Below are 18,670 nucleotides of genomic sequence, written 5' to 3' on the forward strand. Positions count from 1 at the left end.
TGGAAGGACCCCCCAGGGTCATCTAGTCCAACCCCCTGCATAATGCAGGAACTCACAGCTACCTGCCCACCCACAGTGACCCAATTTCATGTCCAAGTGATCCCCCCCACCAAAAATCACCAGGATCCAACCTGATCTGAATTCACCTCCCATCCCACAATGGTGATCAGCAATTCCCTGGGTAGGCAAGGAAGGGCCACAAGAGACAAACAATGCCACATTTCTTCCTGCCCACCCACTCACCATCTCACTAAGAACTTCTTCCGGATGTTTAAGCGAGAATTCGTTTGAATTAATTTAATAGAATCATAGAATCATAGAGTTGGAAGGGGCTATACAGGCCATCTAGTCCAACCCCCTGCTCAATGCAGGATTAGTCCAGAGAATCCTAAAGCAGGATCTGCACGTTCTTTTAGTACCCTTGGATACAATTTATCTGGCCCAGAAGATTTGGTTTCATTTAAAGAATTCAGGTGCTTATGGGCTAACCCTACAGTGGTCCTCGGCTACAACTCTCATCCTTCATAACATGAAATGATTTTGCCACATTGAACATAATTCCCCTCGCAAGAGAAGACTGAGGAGAAGTAGGAAGTGAGCCATTCAGCCCTGTCTTCCTGTTACAACGTCACTTTCTGGTCCCCGCAATGGTCCTACCACGTGCTTACTTTTTTTCTTACTTTGACTATAACTAAGGAACCCTTTGTTCTTGCTTTTAGCTTTTCTTGCTAGCCTAAACTCATGCTGAGCTTTAGCTTTTCTAACCCTCTCCCTACAAGCCTTGGTTATTTGTTTATATTCCTCCTTGGTTATCACGTCCTCCTTCCTAAATGAGTCTTTTTTATTATTCCGTTGTTTTGTAAGCTGTTCGTGGGGCCATCCTAGTTTCCTGTCAAACAACAGTTGCCAAATATGGCATCAGTCACTGGCGGAACGTAGAAACCAGTAGTAATACATCAAAACATGAGATCAGCCCAGTTTCCTGACACCCTCTTTTGGAAATTGCGCACCAAAATACATTCCCACAGAACCGGAGTTGTTTATCAGAGGACAAAGCGAAAGCTTTTCCAAAGCGTTGGCACCTGGACACAAGGTCACCCACTCCTGCAGGCACTCAACAGGCCTGTGCTGAAAGGTAACAGGACATCAGTGAAGCCTGCCCTGGAGAGCAGAGGAGCCCAGTGGGAAGGAGGGGACTGAAAGAGGCACACAGGGCCGGTGGGAAATACCAGAAAGTGCAGATTAGACAGACCCCCTGCTGGATGGCATTAAGACAGGAACATGGCAGCATGACACATCCGACTCCTCTTCTCTTGGCTTTCTGTCCATTTCCAGTTTCAGTTCTCGCTTCGAAGGCCAGGGCCTCCTGTCCAAGTACGGACTAGCCTGGCCATTAGGCTCCTCCGAGAATTCCCTCATGCAGGCTCTTCCCAGACCAGGGCTCTTTCAGGGGCGGCACCTCCATTGTCGGACTGGCTGCCTGAGGATTTTCTGCTCCTGACCTTTTGTGCAAGGCAGAGCTGTTTTGTCAGGCTTCTGACTGAGGATGGAAGAGCAGCTGTCCAACTGTTGGTTCATTAGAAAATGAGATCCTTACCTGTCCACATCCACACCTCCACTAAAGCAGGTTCAAAGGCAGATAGAGCAAATAGCAAAAGCTTGTGGCCAAAGCTATGGCCACCGGGTGGCTTCCTCCGGCCCCTTGAAATGCCATTGGCAGCTGCTCCTTGGGGGCGGTTCTCCAGCCCGTTCCCTCCTCCAGACTGTCCATGGGCCTCCAGCTTGCCCAAAAGAGCATCCCGGGGAATCCTGCCAAGACTTCTATTGAAATGCGGGTAAAGGACGATCACGGTGAGCTTGTTGAGAAGGAAAGGGTTTTGTTTTCACTGAAATAAGAGGGATTGTTCAGTGGGGGATGAGGAGGACCGTCATGCGTTCCCTTCCTCAGAGTGTGATTCCGTTGCCCCTTCAGCCTGCCTTCCTTTCCAGGAGGGGTGTGTTCCTGCTGCAGCAGCTCTTCTAGGTTTGGCTCCCTCTCCTGGGGCAGCCCCCCAACCCCTCCCGATTCCACAGGCTTTAAATTAGGTTGGGTGCCTTGCCCTGGCCTCACGGAGGTTGAGTATTCCACCTTCTTTCTCTCCCCACCTCCCCTCCAGGTAACTCACCAAAGTTTCTCAACATCTCAAGTGCCCCTCGCCACCAGCTGTGCAGAATGGCCGAGCAGCCCCACGTATGAAGACGACCGGCAGGCCCTCTCCCCCAGCGAGCGGCAGTGCATAGAACTTGTTGTCAACATGGGCTACTCCTACGAGGACGTCCTGAAGGCCATGAAGAAGAAGGGGCAGAACATAGAGCAGGTGAGAGCCACCGAGAGGTCCGTTGGTACCTGAAGGCCAGCAGGTATAAGCTTCTGTGTGCGTGCCCACTTCTTCAGATAGAGGTACACAGAAGCTTCTCCCTTGAACCAAACCTTGCTGGTTTTAAAGGTGCCCCCAGACTCCGACTTTGTTCTGCTGCGTCAGACCAGCACGGCCACCCACCTGCATCTTGCCACTTAGGGACATTTGGCGAGGTGGGTGCCTGCATTTGTGGGTTAGGCTGGGATGGCTCCTAGCCATGGTGACTCAAGGGAACATCCTTGTTCAGAGGCAGTCAACCTCTACCTCCCAGTCCCAGGATGTGCAACATCAGGGGAAAGCCAGCGTGGCATCGTGGTTAAGAGCAGCAGCTTCAATCTGGCAAGCGGGGGTCCATTGCCAGGATTGCGCTGAGCCTGATAATGCCTGCCATGAAGGTGCCTCAGCCCCTCCCTCCCTCCCGCTCTCTTGGCAGGTTCTCGACTACCTGTTTGTCCATGGACAGCTCTGTGAGAAGGGCTTCGATCCACTCCTCGTAGAAGCTGCTTTGGAAATGCACGAGTGTTCCGAGGAGGAGGTAAGCGTGTCCCTGCTGCGCACATCGCTCTAGCTGCACTTTGTGAACCAGCATCATGCTTCCTGCTGGGCTTGCTCATGGGCCAATCCTGGCCTTGGTCTTCTCCGTACCAGATGTGAGAGCCTTGATCCTTGGTCCTGATGGGCCTTTGTCCAGGAGTGGTTGGCCTTCAGCCCCCGGGGCTCCAAGCCCCACAAACGGCCCCTATCACAGCCGGAGTCAACTGGTCGTGATGGGCTTTCAGATCCGTACAGCCATGATCTGGTTGTTTTGGTCCCTGATGTTTCAGCAGTAACTGTGGCTGGCATCTTCAGAGGCAGGACACTTTGGCACGGAGAGATTCCCGTCTTGCCGTGTCCTTCTGAAGCTGCCAGCCACAGTTACTGCTGAAACTTCACGGACCAAAACAACCAGACCACAGACACACAGCCCGGAAAACCCACAACATTTGTTGGTGTGAAAACATCTTATGCAGCAGCCATAGGGGGAAAGATACGTGATAAAAATGCAATGGAAATCTGTTACGGAAGTAATCGTGGACCGGCAAGATTTAAAGGGCATGGAGCCATGAACTGGAGACAGCCAGGAGGCTGAGCTTCACTCTTGAGTCCTCTTCCACACAGTCCGGCCGCAGGCAGCAAGCGTCACCCTGCAGGGTGCATCGTGGTCTCGCAGTTCTGTGACGACTGCTTTCAATACTCTACAAATCAGCAGTTTTGTCTCGTGGAAATCTTTGACAGTTTAAAGAAATTAATTTGTAAAAAAAAAAATCAAACGTTCAAAAATACCTGAAATTTTAATGTTTTCACAGAGATTTTACATGGCAATCCAATTCTTGCAACTTCAAAAAAAATTATTTTCCAATTTATATGCCATCCTTCCTTAAGGGCTCAGGGTGGCTTACAACATATCTTTAACACTTAGCTGCTCTTAATATTTGAGCTGCAGCCTCCTGGGTGGAGCCGGTGGCCTCTGTTTCCGGTCCCAGGCCAAAGCTGGGCACGTCCTGATTGGCCCGTGGACCGGAAACAGGGTGGCTGGGCCCCCAACAAGTCTGGTGAGGGGCAGTCCGGCGCCACCAGTCTGCCTCTGACTGCTGCCGGGAGAGGAGGTCAGTGGGGCTGGTGTGGGCGGGGGAGGGAGTTCCCTGTCCTGAAAGTGCCCACCGAGACTTGGAGAGGCCAAGGGAGGGGGGAAGGCTGGCAGGAGGGCCACTGGGTGGGGGGAGGGAGGAAAGGAGATGCTAGTGCCCATTGTGATGGTTGTCTTTTATGGCAGTGGTCCCCAACCTGCGGGCCGCGGCTCCCTCTCTCCCCCCCCCCCCCCCGCAGTAAAAAACTTCCCAGGCCGCAAGCTTGGGATGCCCTGCCGGTCCCCAGCCTCAGAAAGGTTGGGGACTACTGTTTTATGGGACCTTCTGCATGGCAAGCAAATGTTTTAGTGCTGAGCCAAAGGCCCTCATGTGAAGCTGCCTTCTCCTTATGGTCTGTTTATTGTTTGCTCAGACTGGCAGCAGCTCTCCGGAGTCTCAGGCAGAAAGATCTTTCCCATCTCCTCTTGCCTGGTCCTTTTGGCTGAAGGTGCTGGGGATTGAACCGGAGACCTCCTGCAGGCCAAGCTCTTCCACTGAGCCAGGGTTTCAGGCACAGGGTCTTTCCCATGTCCTCCTGCCTGATCCTTTCAGCTGGAGATGCTGGGGATTTGAACCTGGGACCTCCTGCAGGCCAAGCAGATGTGTCCTCTTCACTGAAACACGCATCCAGGTCCCTTCCCAGCTCTTAGCAAGCTTTCGTGGGGGAGTTGTGTGTTTGTGGGGGGGGGGGGAACTTCTTGAACTTGAACTGATGCCTTCCTTTCCTTCTTCCCGTTTTTCCAGACCACAGCGCTCCTCCAGCTAATGAGCAAATTTAAAGAAATGGGCTTTGAACTGAAAGACATTACAGAGGTTTTATTATTACATAACAATGACCAGGACAATGCGCTGGAAGATCTAATGGCCCGGGCGGGAGCCAGCTGAAGGGAGCCGAGAGGAACCCACCCCTGGCCGTGCCAGCCAGACCCTTTCGCCATCATCGCGTGGCACCCTCTCCGTGGGCGTGGGAAGGAGCTGGCCACAAAAGGCCCTGCCTTTCCGGGAACCTGGGAGAGCTGCTCCGTCGGCACCCAGCCCTCCAAGGAGGCGCTCCCAGAGGAGAGCTCCACCCTTCGATTAAAGTTTAAGTGTCCTTTCCTGAGTACCCCCCTCCCCTCCCCCTTTTTTGGCTAGGCCACAGAGTTGTACATAGCCAGAGCAGTTTCCCCCCCCCCCCCCAACCCGGTACTGCTTGCACTGGACTCGGCCCAAGAAGTGATCCGCTCGGCTCTGAAACGAACAGTCCCTTTGGTTCCTCGAAGCTGCTTTCGTTGTGCGTCCGCTTGTGCTGAAGCACGGACTCTGTCGAGATTACCAAAAGCCTGCCTTGAGTGCAGTGGGATTTTCAGTTTGGTTTGGGGCGTCGTGGGAGGGGACAGGTCTTTGGTTGGAAGTGAGTGAAAACACTGGTTCTTAAACTGCCGCTATGCATAGACAGAAGCTGTGCCTCTTCCTTCAGCCCTCTGGTTCTTGAACGGGGAAACCAAACCCTCAGCCCAGTTAGGTTCCCCAATTGCTGCTTTCTACATGGGGGGCAGGGGGGCGGAATTGGGACCTCGCGGGTCTCCTGTCCTCCCGGGGCCTTTTTAACATACATGTGGAAGCAGCGGCTCTCGTGAGAAATCCATAGAGTGTGGGAAGCAGGCAGTCCTATCTTTCATGCACTTTCTTTTTAATATTCACCCGTCTGTATTCCCCCCCCACACACACACACACACTCTGCTATAGTTACATTAATCTATTAACATCTAGTGATAGGAATCCTTTTGGTTTGATTTTGAGAGTAAAACAGAATAACCCCCCTTCCCCCCCCCAGTGTATTATGTTGTACATGGTTCAAGATCTAAATGCATAAAATATTAAGCAGCCAACGAATCTCTGAAATGATTTGCAAAGTATTTTGGTTCTGCAGAAAGGGATACTAATAAAACTCTCAAACGCAGCCGGCGATGTCTGGAGCGTGTGTTCTAGAAAAGCCCAGCTGATAAAATTGCCCAGAATTCTGCGAGGCGGCTTGGGAATAGCCCCTGGTCCCTTTTTTTTCTGGTGCTTCTCTTCTGGCAAATGCAATAGGCCGGAGAGGGGGAGGAAGAGTCCCCTAGGAAGTGGTGCAGGAGACGTCACGAGCCCCTTTTGTTAAAGGTCGGAGGTTCTGGCCAAGTGCAGTTCCTAGAGGATAGATTCAAAGGGGTAGCTGCATTGGTCTGAACAAAATCAGGGTCCAGGGGCACGTTTAAGACCAACTCTGTGCATGCACTCGAAAGCTCACGCCTTGAAGAATTCTCAGTTGGTCTTAAAGGTGCCCCTAGACTCTGATTTTGTTGTGCTATTTCAGACCAACACGGCTTCCCACTTGAATAAAACTTTGTTGGTCTAAAACGGGTGTGGCCCTCCAGATGTCCATGGACTACAATTCCCAGAAGCCCCTGCCAGCGAATGCTGGCAGGGGCTTCTGGGAATTGTAGTCCATGGACATCTGGAGGGCTGCAGTTTGACTACCCCTGCTCTTAAAGGTGCTATACTGGACTCTGATTTTGTTGTGCAGTTCCTAGAGAATGCTTTAGTTGGAAACTTGGTGGTGGGGGGGTGGCTTTAGTGATTAAAGGTCTAAGGAATACCCTTGCCTCCACCCCGTTGGAGGAGGAGCCTGCATTGGAGAGCAGGCGTAAATGAAAGCTTTTGGCTTCCCTATAAAAGTTATTTTGAACACCGGTACTTAAAGACTTGACTCAGAGGTTGAAGCACAGGTTTGTGTCAGGTCACCGGCTCCAGTCCTGCTCATTCGGACTGCAAGTCATCCTGGAAATGATTGTCGTTAGCTCCAGAAAGCCCCTGCCTTGCGAACGGCCCAAGACAGGTAGGGAGCGGCCGGATGAAGTACAGGAACCTCTAAAATGTGGGCTGAAGGCTTGGCTTCTGTTTCTTGTTCCTTAACGGGAGGTCTGTCTCGCCTGTTGGGTCACGAGAGACACGGATCGGCCACCCCGCTCTAAGCAACTTGAGCACATCATTGAATCCTGGCTTGCGAGAAAAGCCGGTGGATCCTAGACTGAATCAAGCCCCAGCTCTCCCTGGAGGCTACAGTGCTTCAGTCACACTCTAAGGAGATGAGGCAGTCGTGCTAGGAAGAGCGGAGGGTGGCAGGAAAAGAGGGAGACCCAACATGTTAAGGAAGCTGCAGCCCTCACTTGAGCCAGGCAGGGAATCACGGGGCATTTGGAGGTCATCCATTCATAGGCCAAAAGCAACTAGATGGCCCTTTGCTCAGGTTCTAAAGGCGGCAGATCTGCTGTCACTGTTTCCCGGCTGCTGTCCCACCCCTGGAGGTCTCTGAATGAGAGGGGAGCTAATTGCTGGCTGAGCCCAGGAGCTGCAGGTGCTGTGGCCACTGAGCCCTGCCAGGGAAGCTCTCACTGGTTGAGCATCAGGGGCCATCGGTTTGTACTTGCCCCTGGCGGCGGCTTCAGCCTTCACTTCAGCTGAGCTGTGGTGACAGCACCCCACACGACTCTCTGCGACTGAAGGCCGCTTCTGACCCCATTGCACGGCCGTGGGGGCGGTGAGGGGCTGCATGTCCCAGGGAGTGCCTCTGGGGAAACCTGACCCAGCGCTGGCTTCAGCCCCGCCGGGAATGACTTTTGCGGTCGAGCCTGGATTTCGCGGAATCAGAACTCTCTTTGACACAGTTCAGAATGTTGGCTTGCAAACAGTTGTGTGTCCCCCCCCCCCCCGTTGCAGTAAAAGGATTTCAGAAGCACAGAAGGGACAGGCACACTGTGTCTTCTGACCACTTTACTTTGCAGGGATTTGCACGGTTCTTGAGACAGCCTTGCCTCTTAAAGTGTTGAAACCCAGTCTCGGCACAAAGTGGGAAATAAACCCCAAACGACAAACCAACCCAAACCATGAAGGTGGCCCCAAGAGCAGAACCAGGCCTGGCAGGGTTAGGTCTATCCCCCTGCCAAGCTGGGTCAGGGAGTGGACAGACCCTCCCCAGTTTGGGGCTGAGCTCTCATGTGTGCCTTTTTGTGCAAGGAAGAGGGGTTTAGTGCTGTGCTGAAGATGGTGCCAATTCTCCCCTCTGCTGGTGATGGTTTGTGTGAAACCGCTAAGCCAGGCCTGGGGTTGTCTCAGAGCCTGCCTGGTTGTGAAGGCAGCCGAGCACAGTTGATACTACTGTTGTGCCTCGGGCAAGGAAGGGCGCAGAAGTGCCCCTGTCTTCCCTTTACCACCGCCCCCTTCCCACTGCCTGGAGAGGATGAGGTATTCACACGCCAAACAGCCTGAAATGACTGAAGAAATCCGCTTCTTCTTGGCATCCCCTGACAGCAGCCCGTCTTCTCCTGATTAGCCAAATGAGCTCCAGGAATCTGCCAGTGGCTCACCAGTCAGGCACATCAGATCCTTCTTGCCAAGCTGACTCCCCCTCCACCCCCCCCCCATTGGTGGAGCCAAAGCAGACACGTCTGCTCTCCTGCCTCTTCCATATCCTCTGCACCAGCTGCCAGCCGATTGCAAGAGGGCCTCTCTAGTGCTTTAGATGCCTCTTTGCATTTGGGAGCCATGAGGGTGGCATGTGCCAGTTCTTGCGGAAGATGTGGCGTCTCTTGCATAAACCGTTGCGTCAAAGGGAGGGTGGCAGAGTGAGGAGGGCACCAATGCACCGCCAGGCTTGAGTGGTACTGAGCACCCTCTCCAGGCCTTGCACTGTTGTGCTGCCCCCCCCCCCCAGCACCAAGACCCTGCAGGAGACGGCAACAGGCATGCCTTGCTTAGAACACCCCTGGAGCTTAGAGGACATGGATAGTGCAGGGTTTTAGTTGCATTTTGTTCACCAGTCGGGCAGGGCTCCAGGCAGCACATCCTGTAGCATATTAGCCAATCACTGCCAGGGCTGTGTATGTTCCTGCACAGCTCCCATTGTGCCAGTCTCCTCGGCAAAAGCAGCGATTGGCACCGACTGAGCCAAGGTGACGTGGCGGAAGAGTCCAGGGTGCCTTCCCAGTCAGTGCAGATTCCCCCTGCCTGCCTGCCTGCCTGGTGAGAGGCCTGAGGCCTGGTCTGCTGGTTCTGCGGCCAGGCTCTCCGCCTGCTGCTCCAGGGGCCTTTCTTGGAAATGGGGCTGGCCTTCCAAGTGAGTTGGGGGGGGGGGCGGGGGTGTTTCACAGTACCCAAAAAAATCTGTGAACGAAGTCAGGGCCATGATCCTCTCCAGGCAGCTGCACAGAAGGGATTTCCAGGAAGTACAGAAATGAGTCCTGGGGGGCGGAGAGCTTCGGACTGCAGCCGCAGGTCTCTCTGAGCAGGACTTGGGCTGCAGTCTTCACACCACGTGCAAACTTCACACATGCACAAGGTGTCGGTTGGCCACAGGAGGGAGCGAAATAGGGCTGCATCCTGGCTAAGGCCGGGCTGTTCTCTCCGCCGTCACTAAAAGGGGCTGCAGCTGAGCTCTCGTCCTTTGGAGGCACTGTGATTTCAGCAGCAAGATCCCGTCCAGTTTCGCCACAAAGTCTTCGAGATCCTAAGAGAGGAGAGGCGGAGAGTGAGATTATGCAAAGAGGCAAAGATTTGGCAAAGGCAGTAACAAGAACAGCGGATTCGGTGGTGCTGCAGTTCAGGGCAATAAGTTTGCAGAGTTACGCAGGGAGAAAAAGCCACCCTCTCTTGCTTAAAAATCTCCCTTGGAGGATGCAACAGTAAAATTGGAGGTGGTTCCCCAAGGGCCACAGGCAGGAGAGAGGACCTTCCCAGCACCTACTGCTTGGCCCTCTTAGCGGGAGAGGCCAGGGGTTGAGCCCAGGGACATCCTGCAAGCCAAGCAGTGCTCTGCCGCTGAGCCACGCCCTCCCCCCAGTCATGCTCTTCTGATTGCAGAGAGTTTAACACAGGAGACCATGCTGATGACCCACGGGAGGTCCTCCACCTGCAGCCAGAACGTGCATCGCCTTCTGCCCTCTGTGGCACGTGCAAGCCAGGCAGCGCACAGATCCCGCAGCAGCCCTGACAAACGACAGAGAAGCCAGGCCCGTGTGGAAGGGTGTCCAGGACACTCACCAGCTCTGACATCTGCCTGATCAAGCCCTCCTCCCGCAGGGACAGGCTGGCCATTTCGTCCAGCTGTTCTTGATGGATCTGGATCACAAACTGCCTGCAGGACACACGCAAAACACGGACGCTCAGACAATGCGTTAACAGGACTCCCTCGGCTCTGTCATTGCACAAGGTTTTAGCAGCTGGGGACTCTCAGATTCACCTGCAGAGGACAACCAGCCATCTTCAGCCGCCACCTTCCAGGAACTTTCCACCCTCCACCCGCCCTGCTGGAACTACGTTTTCCCGGCCAATGAGAAAAATGACAACATGGACCTTTTAATTGGGGATTCAGGGCCTTCCAAGCATGGCCCATCCAGAGCCCTCTTTCTCCTTCCCCACTGGGCAGGCGGGAGGCCGGCAGCTCGCCAAAGGACACCTTGAAAGCTCAGCACGTGGGGCTGCCCTTGAGGACTCCCCGGAAATGACACCTGATCCACAAAGTGGACGCCTGCATGCTCTCAGGGGCCAGCTGCTGGCAGTAGCGTCCCTTGTCTGAGCGCTGCTAAACTGGCTGCCAGTCTGTTTCCGAGTTCAGTCCAAGGGGGTGGAGATGACCTTCAAAGCCCTTCATATCCGAGGGACCGCCTCTTCTAATACGTTCCCCACTGAAAGTTACGCCCAACAAATACCAACATGTTGCTGGACCCAATGAGATCTGGATGGCTTCAACTAGTGGCTGGGTGGAAGGGGTTGCCATCGGAAATCTGGGCCCCAATGGAGCTGGCAAAGTCCTGCGGGGACTGCGACACAGTGCTCTTCTCCCAGGCCAATGGTGGAGGCCAGGCTGGCCGAGAAGTATTGAAGGACCCCATTCCTCTCCTCCCCTCCCCTCCCCCCTCCTCTCTCTCCTCTCCCCTCCCCTCCCCTCCCCTCCCCTCTCCTCTCTCCCCCTCCCCTCCCCTCCCCTCCCCAGATGTGCAATATTGTGTTTTATTCGGTCTTTATAGTTTTAAATGTATGCAGCTGTTGTGAATCGCCCCAGGCCTGTCATTGGGGAGTGCCAGCCTCTAAATCTGTCCCTCTTAATATAACAGTAAGAAGGGTTGGGGTGGGTGAGCCCGTTACAAAACTCCTGGATTGGCCCCTTGGCCCCAGACTGACAAGTGGAGGGGCCAGTCAGTTGGGTTGGCTATTTTATTTTGGGGTTCTAAACTGAAAAGGGTTTATTGTTATTGTTATTATTGCTACAAGAAAAGGCAGGCTAGAAAAGTTTTAATCAATCAATCCCTTGGCCACCCTAGTGTGGGAGAGTCGCCATAGGAGGAAGGGTGGCCGGGGGCGTGTGGGTCCTGCTGCCCCTCCATAAAACCCGAGGTCCAGAAAGCTCACCTTCCCGACACTTCCTTACACCGGAGCAAACTTTTGTCGGTGTCCCTCAAAGGGCTCTGAGGAGACTTGATGTTCATCCCCGAATCCAGTTTGGTAGCCTTTGAAGATTTCTGCACAGCGGCCTTTGAAGCATTTTTGTCCTTCAAGAACCTTGTTTCCTCGCTGCTAACGGCCGGCTCGAAGGGCTCTTGTGAACGGCCAAGCTCCAGTCTGAGGCCTTCCGAGATGGGCTGCAGGGGGAGACTTTCTCCGGAGGGTTCCTGCTCCCCCGATGCCCTAGAGACGCATCCTTCAGTGTGCTTCAGCAACATCCTGGGCTCGGAGGGGTCTTCCTCGCCCAATTGCAGTGGCCCTGGATGGCTTAAGGAGGCAGTCAGGGCCGCTTCCTCGCCACCCTGCAGATGGCCAAGGAGCAAAGGGCCTTCCTTCCCTTTCCACGGGGAGAAGACCTCTGCCAGGCCTGCCTCCCCAGCGGAGAATCCGCAAACACAGCCGCGTGTTTCACTCAAGGGGGAGGCATCTCCCAAGGAAGAAAGAATCTTTGGGCTGTGACCAAACTGGGGAAGCCACTTGGCTGGGGGAGAAACTGGTTGGACAGGAGATGCCTTATTCGTCCGGAACAGCCTGGGGTCCTCTTCCGCTGGCATCCTGGGGCTAAGGGGGTCTTTGCGATCTCTCTCCTCCCCACATGGAGTCTTCCCTCGCCCATGGTCTGGGTCGTCTTCCGCTGCAGCCTCTGCTCTCTCAGCGTCCAGCGGCGACACTGTCCACGGAATCCTTGTTCCTGCACTGAAGGGCAATGAGAATCCCAGCGGTCCAGGGAGGTCGCTTCCTTTCAAGAGTCCATCCCCTAAACCCCCAGCGCAGCCTTTGATGGAGTCTTCCCTCTGGCCACGGACGGGGCTTCCTGCGGCTCCCGACGCCTGGGTGAACGATGCGTTCCGGGTCTCCTTCTCCGGCCCTGAGCAGCTTTCTTCAGAGCATCCCAGGCCTCGGCCTACACAGCGGAGAAGCTTTTGCCCCACTGGAAACTCTCTGGGGTCACGTCTGCTGCATGCCACGCTGTGTTCTTGCGAGCAGTACGGCTTCTCCGGCGTGTCGTTCTGCAGGGAGGCGTCGAGCAGGAAGGCTTCTTCGGGGCTCCAGTCGGACCGACTCTCAGGGCTTTCCTCGCAGCTCCCAGCCCCCTCCGTCCCCGGCGAGGCCCCCTCCTTGCTCGCCAGCAGTTCGAAGAACAGCTCCTGTCCGATCTGGACTTCCCGCCCGTCGGCCCCGCCCGACTCCCTCCGGTGGAGGAAAAAGGAGCGTGGGCTGCCCTCTTGGGCTGAGGCCGCCTCAGGCCTCCTCCGGCTGGGCCCGGTCGAGAAGGAGTCCTCGCTGAAGTCGCTGTCGTCCAGGTCCTCCAGCTGCATGGTCTCGTCTGGGCCCTGGGGGGAGGTGGGGGGCTGCGGCTGCTTCCGCTCCTCCTGCGCCTTGTGCTGGGCCAGGAGCCTCCCCAGCGGCTGGTAGGCCAGCTTCTCCTGCAGAATGGGCGGCTGCTGGAACTGCTGGTGGTAAAGGCGGAGGTGCTGCTCCCGGTCTTCCGGCTGTGGCGGGACGCTGGTCCACGCCGCGGCGCACTGTTCGGCAAACGCTCTTCTGCCGTCCGGTACACGAGCCGGCGGGCAGCGGGCGTCCCCCAGGGAGAAGGTGGCTCTGGAAACCAGCTGCTTGCGCACGGGCTGGACTTTCCTGCTCCTGACCCGCTGCCTGTCTGCTTGGCGGCCTTCCCTTGTGCTCCCGGGAGGGGGAAGCCCCAGATCAAGGCAGCCGTGGCCAGGAGGTGGGAGGACGTCCTGGGAGGTCTTCTTGGCTGGCAGGCCTGCGCCCAGGGCTCCTTTCGGCGGGCTGGGTTGGCCGAGCCAAGCAGTGCCAGGATGCCCTTTACGGGCAGCTCCTCTTGGGGTAGAAGAGAAAGGGGGGTTCCTCAGGTGGAACAACAAAGGAGAAGTCTTCATCGGGGCAGAAGAAGTAGCCGCCAACGGGGATGGGGAGCCCAGCTTCACCTTCTTGGGCGAGGACTTATCCCCTGCTTGCGCGCACGGGGAATTCTGGATGCGCTTAGGAGACATGCTTCCTGTCGCCCGTTGCCTGTTCATAGCGGGCGCATAACATCTCATCCCCTTCTTCAGCTCTTTCACCCTGAGAACGACAAAAAGCCAGGTGCTGAAAACAGTTCTGAGACAACACCCACCCGGCGTCACACGTCTGTTATTTCACTTCGGTCCCTGCAACCAGCCTGCCGAGGAAGCCAGACTTATTACCCGGGTGGGCAGGGGAGTGCAGGGGGGGGGGGGTGCAGCTTGCCAAAGGCACAGTCTTAGACTGATGGTGGCCCCAGGAAGGGGCTCTGAAGGTAAGGAGGAAGCAGAGGAGTTCTGGCTTTGCCTTCCTCTGCAGAGTTTTCCTTGGGGGCCTCCCATCCAAGCACTGACCTTGCTTAGCTTTCAAGCTCAGGCAAGACTGAGCCAGTGTGGGCAGTGAGGGCTCCTGCATCAGCCAGAAACAGGTCAGTTTAAGCCACGGGTAGTCAAACTGCGGCCCTCCAGATGTCCATGGACTACAATTCCCAGGAGCCCCCTGCCAGCGAATGCTGGCAGGGGGCTCCTGGGAATTGTAGTCCATGGACATCTGGAGGGCCGCAGTTTGACTACCCCTGGTTTAAGCAAACAAAAGAAGAGTAACTCAGAGAGAGATGCTCAGACTCTGCTTGTTCACAGGGCTAGCCTGGGCCTTTGGCTCTAGAATGGTTCTCATTCTTCATTATAACTTGGCTCTTGTGGCCCTTTCTTGCATGCCCAGGGAAATGCCGACTGCCACTTTGGGATCAGGAGGCAAATTTCCTCCAGGACAGACTGGCCAGAGATTCTGTGGCTTTCTTTTGGGGGGAGGGGGCATCATCTGGGCATGGAATTGGGGTCACCTGCGTGTGGGCAGGGAGTTGCTGCTGCCGCTGCTGCTTACCTGTCCGCATAGCGCAAGGTGTTGAGGGTGTGCTCTGTGGCGATGTGGCTGGGAGAGATGTTTGCAATCATGCACGTCTTGGAATTCCCGATGAAGGAATCTTTTAGGACCTTGAAGGAAGAAGACGTGACTTACGATTTTGAGCGTTGTTATTTTGGGGAACTATCTTGAAAGAGGTGGGGGGAGGATGTAAAATGGCAACACAAAGTAAGGAAGGGAAAGGCTCCCAAAATTAAACGTTGTATGCAGCCACCAAGAGAGATTGTTGCACTGCTATTAGGTCCAACTTCTCCCCTTGGCAGGATTTAGGCTGCTGCAGCTTCCCCACAAAGAGTTGCTTTTGTACCCCGCTTTTTACTACCTGAAGAAGTCTCAAAGCAGCTTACAAATGCTCGCCTTCCTCTCTCTGCGATGGGCACCCTGTGAGGCAGGTGAGCAGAGAGAGGTCTGAAAGAACATCTTGAGCCAATCTCAAGATGGCTTCATAGGAAGGAGGGAATCAGATCCACTTTAGAGGCCTCTGCTGTTAACCACAACACCAAGCTGGGCCCCTGGAACATCCACTGTCTCCTACGGAAGCTGACTTAGCTGCCTGATCAATCTTCACACTTTTGAATTTATTCTTTCTCTCCAACATGGCAACCTCAGCCCCAACGGCATCTATGGATCGGCTCATTTCTTGGCCTCCTCCTGCCCTCCCCACTGTAAACCCAATAAATAACGGGGCACCAGGCCCATTTGGCATGTGCTTTAACTGAAAAAAGGTTAGAAGAAAGAAAAGTAGAATGGAACTCTGCATGTAGTGCACATGTACAAAACATCATATGTAATTTAATAATGTATTCAGGAGTGTTAAATATCATTTAAAATCAAGAGTTCTGTGGTTCAGCACAGGAGTCCCTTCTCCCAACATAAAGACAACTGTCCCTTTACATAAATACAGGTTTCAAAGTACATTTTGTCTCCGTCTGCCTGAACTGATACCCAACGCGTTCCAACACCTGGATTTCCTCCATGGTATAACTCAAACTGAGCATGCTATTAACAAAGACATACACAAAACTAATCATACACATAATGGACCCGAAATGAAGGGGGGGGGGAGAAAGAGAAAGGAAAAAGAAATATTTATCTGTGTTAAGAAGCAAAATTAAAATTTTGAAATATATGGGACTATGAGAATCACCTTCTCACTTTTCCTGTGTTACAACCTTTCCTATTCAGGGCTGTGTTTTTGTCCCCTTTTTTTGGTTGTACTCCAATTGACCTTTACCTGAGGCTTGCTTTTTGTTTTGTCTTTTACCTGAGTCAACTTGCTTTGCCTGAAGGGGGTGTGAGCATGTTCTTGATCCAGGGCACGGATGCACTCCTTAAGCTATGGCCAAGAAAAAAGGAAGCAGCAAATAAACATAGTCAGGAAATGGTTACATCAGTATAAGAGAAAACACCGTGGCAAAAATAGCTGGCAAAACCATCCAACACATTCAAAAGTTCATATAAAGAAGAAGAAGAAGAAGTAGAAGAAGAAGAAGAAGAGTTGGTTCTTAGATGCCACTTTTCTCTATCCAAAGGAGTCTCAAAGCGACTTCCATTCACTTTCCCTTTCCTCTCCCCACCACAGACACCCTGTGAGGGAGGGGAGGCTGAGAGAGCCCTGAGATTACTGAAGAAGAAGAAGAGTTGGTTCTTATATGCCGCTTTTCTCTATCCTAGGAACACTCATAGCGGCTTCCAGTCGCCTTCCCTTTCCTCTCCCCACAACAGACACCCTGTGGGGTGGGTGAGGCTGAGAGAGCCCTGAGATTCCTGCTCGGTCAGAACAGTTTTCAGTGCCGTGGCGAGCCCAAGGTCACCCAGCTGGTTGCATGTGGGGGAGCGCAGAATCGAACCCGCCATGCCAGATTAGAAGTCTGCACTCCTAACCACTACACCACTACAAAAGTTTTCTTTTTTTTAATTCTAGTTGTATATATAATTCTGCATTAAAATATATGACGAGCTTCCGGTATTGAATACCTCGTTTCATCTCTGTGTTCTCCTAGCATATTTTATCAGCACAGACAAAAAAATGTAGTTCCCACAAAGTGAAGTCACCTGCATTACATGGATCCAAATATTCCCCGAAAGGGCGGGAGTTCATTAATCTTTTTAAAATTTGTTAAATATTTATTGAGTAAAATGACCGCATACCGTCATGTTAACCCATCCACCCCTCCCAAAATTGCCAATGTGGGGCCTGGAGGGGGTGGGGCCCCAAGCGGGCGTGTCCACAGCTCTGCTTCCCAACTATATTGTGCACAATTGTGCCACTTCTGGGGTTTCTCTAAGCCTGAAGGATGTTTCAGCAGGTTCTGAATGACAGAAGTGTTGAGAAAGGAAAGACAACGGGGCCTTGAAAACTTTGGCCCCACTCTTTTTAAGGAAAAGAAAAGCCAAGAGGCCTCTAGGCTGGTCTTCCCCTTCAAGGTGTAGAGCCCCCCTCCAATCCAAGGACTGCCCCCCCTTGCCAAAAAACCTCCTTCCACCCATCCCAGAGAAAGACACCTGATGTAGCTGTTCTGAACTCACCGCTAGAAGACTTTGGTTTATTTCCGCCCCTTCCATTTTTGTCTGCCTGTCTGAGTCCCTGGCATCAGCGGCTCTTTCGCTGCCCGCCAGGTCAATAAACGAGATCCTGGAAAACATTTTGTGATTGTCGTTACTGTTTTGTTGCTGTTGTTATCCTCTTTGCAGTGTCCGAGAGCCAGTGGGGTGTAGCGATTAGAGTGGAGGTGGGATCTGGGAGGTTCCAAGTTCAAATTCCCCCTCTGCTTGGGAAGATCGCTGGGGGACTCGGGGGCCCAGCCACCCCCACCCCCCAACCTCTCAAGTTGTTTCAGAGGGTGGCCACATTCGTGTGCAGCAGAAAAAAAACTATTATACACTATTAGCTCCAGTCTGCGTCTGAGGTTAATTTTCTCTGGGTCAGGATAAGAAGGTATATAACAAGATTGCCATCCTAAATACATGTCGTCAACCAGGGTTATTTAGAAAGAGGCTTCTACGTTATGTCTCTGCCTTGAGGCACAATTATTCATTTTAAAGCAGTCTCAACTGGGCCCAACTTTTAGAAATTACTGTTGCTTAGCTCAAAGTTTGGAGCCATTGTGTAATTTGTAAGGTGTACGTTTGACCGCTGAAGAAGGCCTTTTAGCCGAAACACACATGCTCATGGCTGCAGGTGGTCCTTGTCTGAGAATACTGTATAATTTTATTCTGTTTGGAGGCTATCGTTTGGGCCTAAGGATATTTTGATTGTTTTGGAATAAACACATGTATTCTTCATATAATTGATGAGCTTAAAGTTTTACCTGGAGAATCTGAATCATTAGGCTCTCCAATTTCAATCGCTTTAAACTTTGGGTTCTTAAATTCATGTTTTTAGTGTTTTCCTCTCCTCTTTGTTGGTTGTGCAGTTAAACAACTAGACTGGAGTACCTCACAGAGTTGTTGTGAGGGTAAAATGGAAGAGAGAGGAATGCTGTAAGCTGCTTTTGGTTCCTATTAGGAAGAAATGCGGGGTAGAAATTAACGGAATGAATAAAATCGCATCCACTCTTCCAAGGGATTCAGAGCAGGGCTATACAGTAACCCTGTGAGGAGTCAGTGGAGTCTCACAGTGGAGCAGGGATTCGGCCCAGATTTTCTCCAATTCCAGACCCAACACCAATGGTTGCACCATGTTGCCTGCAGCTCTAGGCTGTCATCTTTTGATAAGCAGGACAGTGGAATGATTTGACATCTGGGCTGCATAAAAACAGGACAGCCTCGCTCAAAATGCTAGAGACTTGAAAGCATCCGATGCAGCTGATGGGCAGTAGATTGAGGACAGAAAAAAGGAAATAATATTTCCCTGAACAAGTGATTAAAATGTGAAATAATGATTAAAATAGGATTAAAACAAGTGATTAAAATAGGAAGTAGTGATGGCCACAGGCAGACAATATTAAAAGGGGATTAGACAGATTTTTGGAGGTCTTCTCAGTAGCTTTAGCCATGGTGCCTCAAGGGAACCTCCACTGCAGAGGCATCCTCTCAATCCCAGAGCCAGGAGGCAACAGCAGGAGAAGGCCTTGGTCTCCATGCCCTGTCGTTGTACCTCAAGAGGAACTGTTTGGCTGTTGTGTGAGACAGGAT

General features: G+C 53.0%; 2 protein-coding genes across 4 annotated transcripts in view; one reads left to right on the plus strand and one right to left on the minus strand.

The window, feature by feature from the left end:
* Window positions 1-6,008, plus strand: part of UBAP1 (ubiquitin associated protein 1) — a 30,562-nt gene extending 24,554 nt beyond the window's left edge. For both annotated transcript variants that reach the window (XM_077346557.1, XM_077346558.1), the window contains exons 5-7: window positions 2,157-2,357; window positions 2,833-2,934; window positions 4,811-6,008. In XM_077346557.1, coding sequence (XP_077202672.1) covers window positions 2,157-2,357; window positions 2,833-2,934; window positions 4,811-4,951 — 444 coding nt within the window. In that variant the 3' untranslated portion in view covers window positions 4,952-6,008. The remainder of the gene's footprint in view (window positions 1-2,156; window positions 2,358-2,832; window positions 2,935-4,810) is intronic.
* Window positions 6,009-8,098: 2,090 nt separating this feature from the next.
* Window positions 8,099-18,670, minus strand: part of KIF24 (kinesin family member 24) — a 34,191-nt gene continuing 23,619 nt past the window's right edge. For both annotated transcript variants that reach the window (XM_077346559.1, XM_077346561.1), the window contains exons 8-13: window positions 17,063-17,168; window positions 15,798-15,869; window positions 14,495-14,604; window positions 11,492-13,672; window positions 10,124-10,217; window positions 8,099-9,590 (exon numbers count right to left, since the gene is read on the minus strand). In XM_077346559.1, the coding sequence (XP_077202674.1) occupies window positions 9,468-9,590; window positions 10,124-10,217; window positions 11,492-13,672; window positions 14,495-14,604; window positions 15,798-15,869; window positions 17,063-17,168 (2,686 nt within the window). In that variant the 3' untranslated portion in view covers window positions 8,099-9,467. The remainder of the gene's footprint in view (window positions 9,591-10,123; window positions 10,218-11,491; window positions 13,673-14,494; window positions 14,605-15,797; window positions 15,870-17,062; window positions 17,169-18,670) is intronic.

Source organism: Paroedura picta, chromosome 7, assembly GCF_049243985.1.
Source record: "Paroedura picta isolate Pp20150507F chromosome 7, Ppicta_v3.0, whole genome shotgun sequence".
NCBI lineage: Eukaryota > Metazoa > Chordata > Lepidosauria > Squamata > Gekkonidae > Paroedura > Paroedura picta.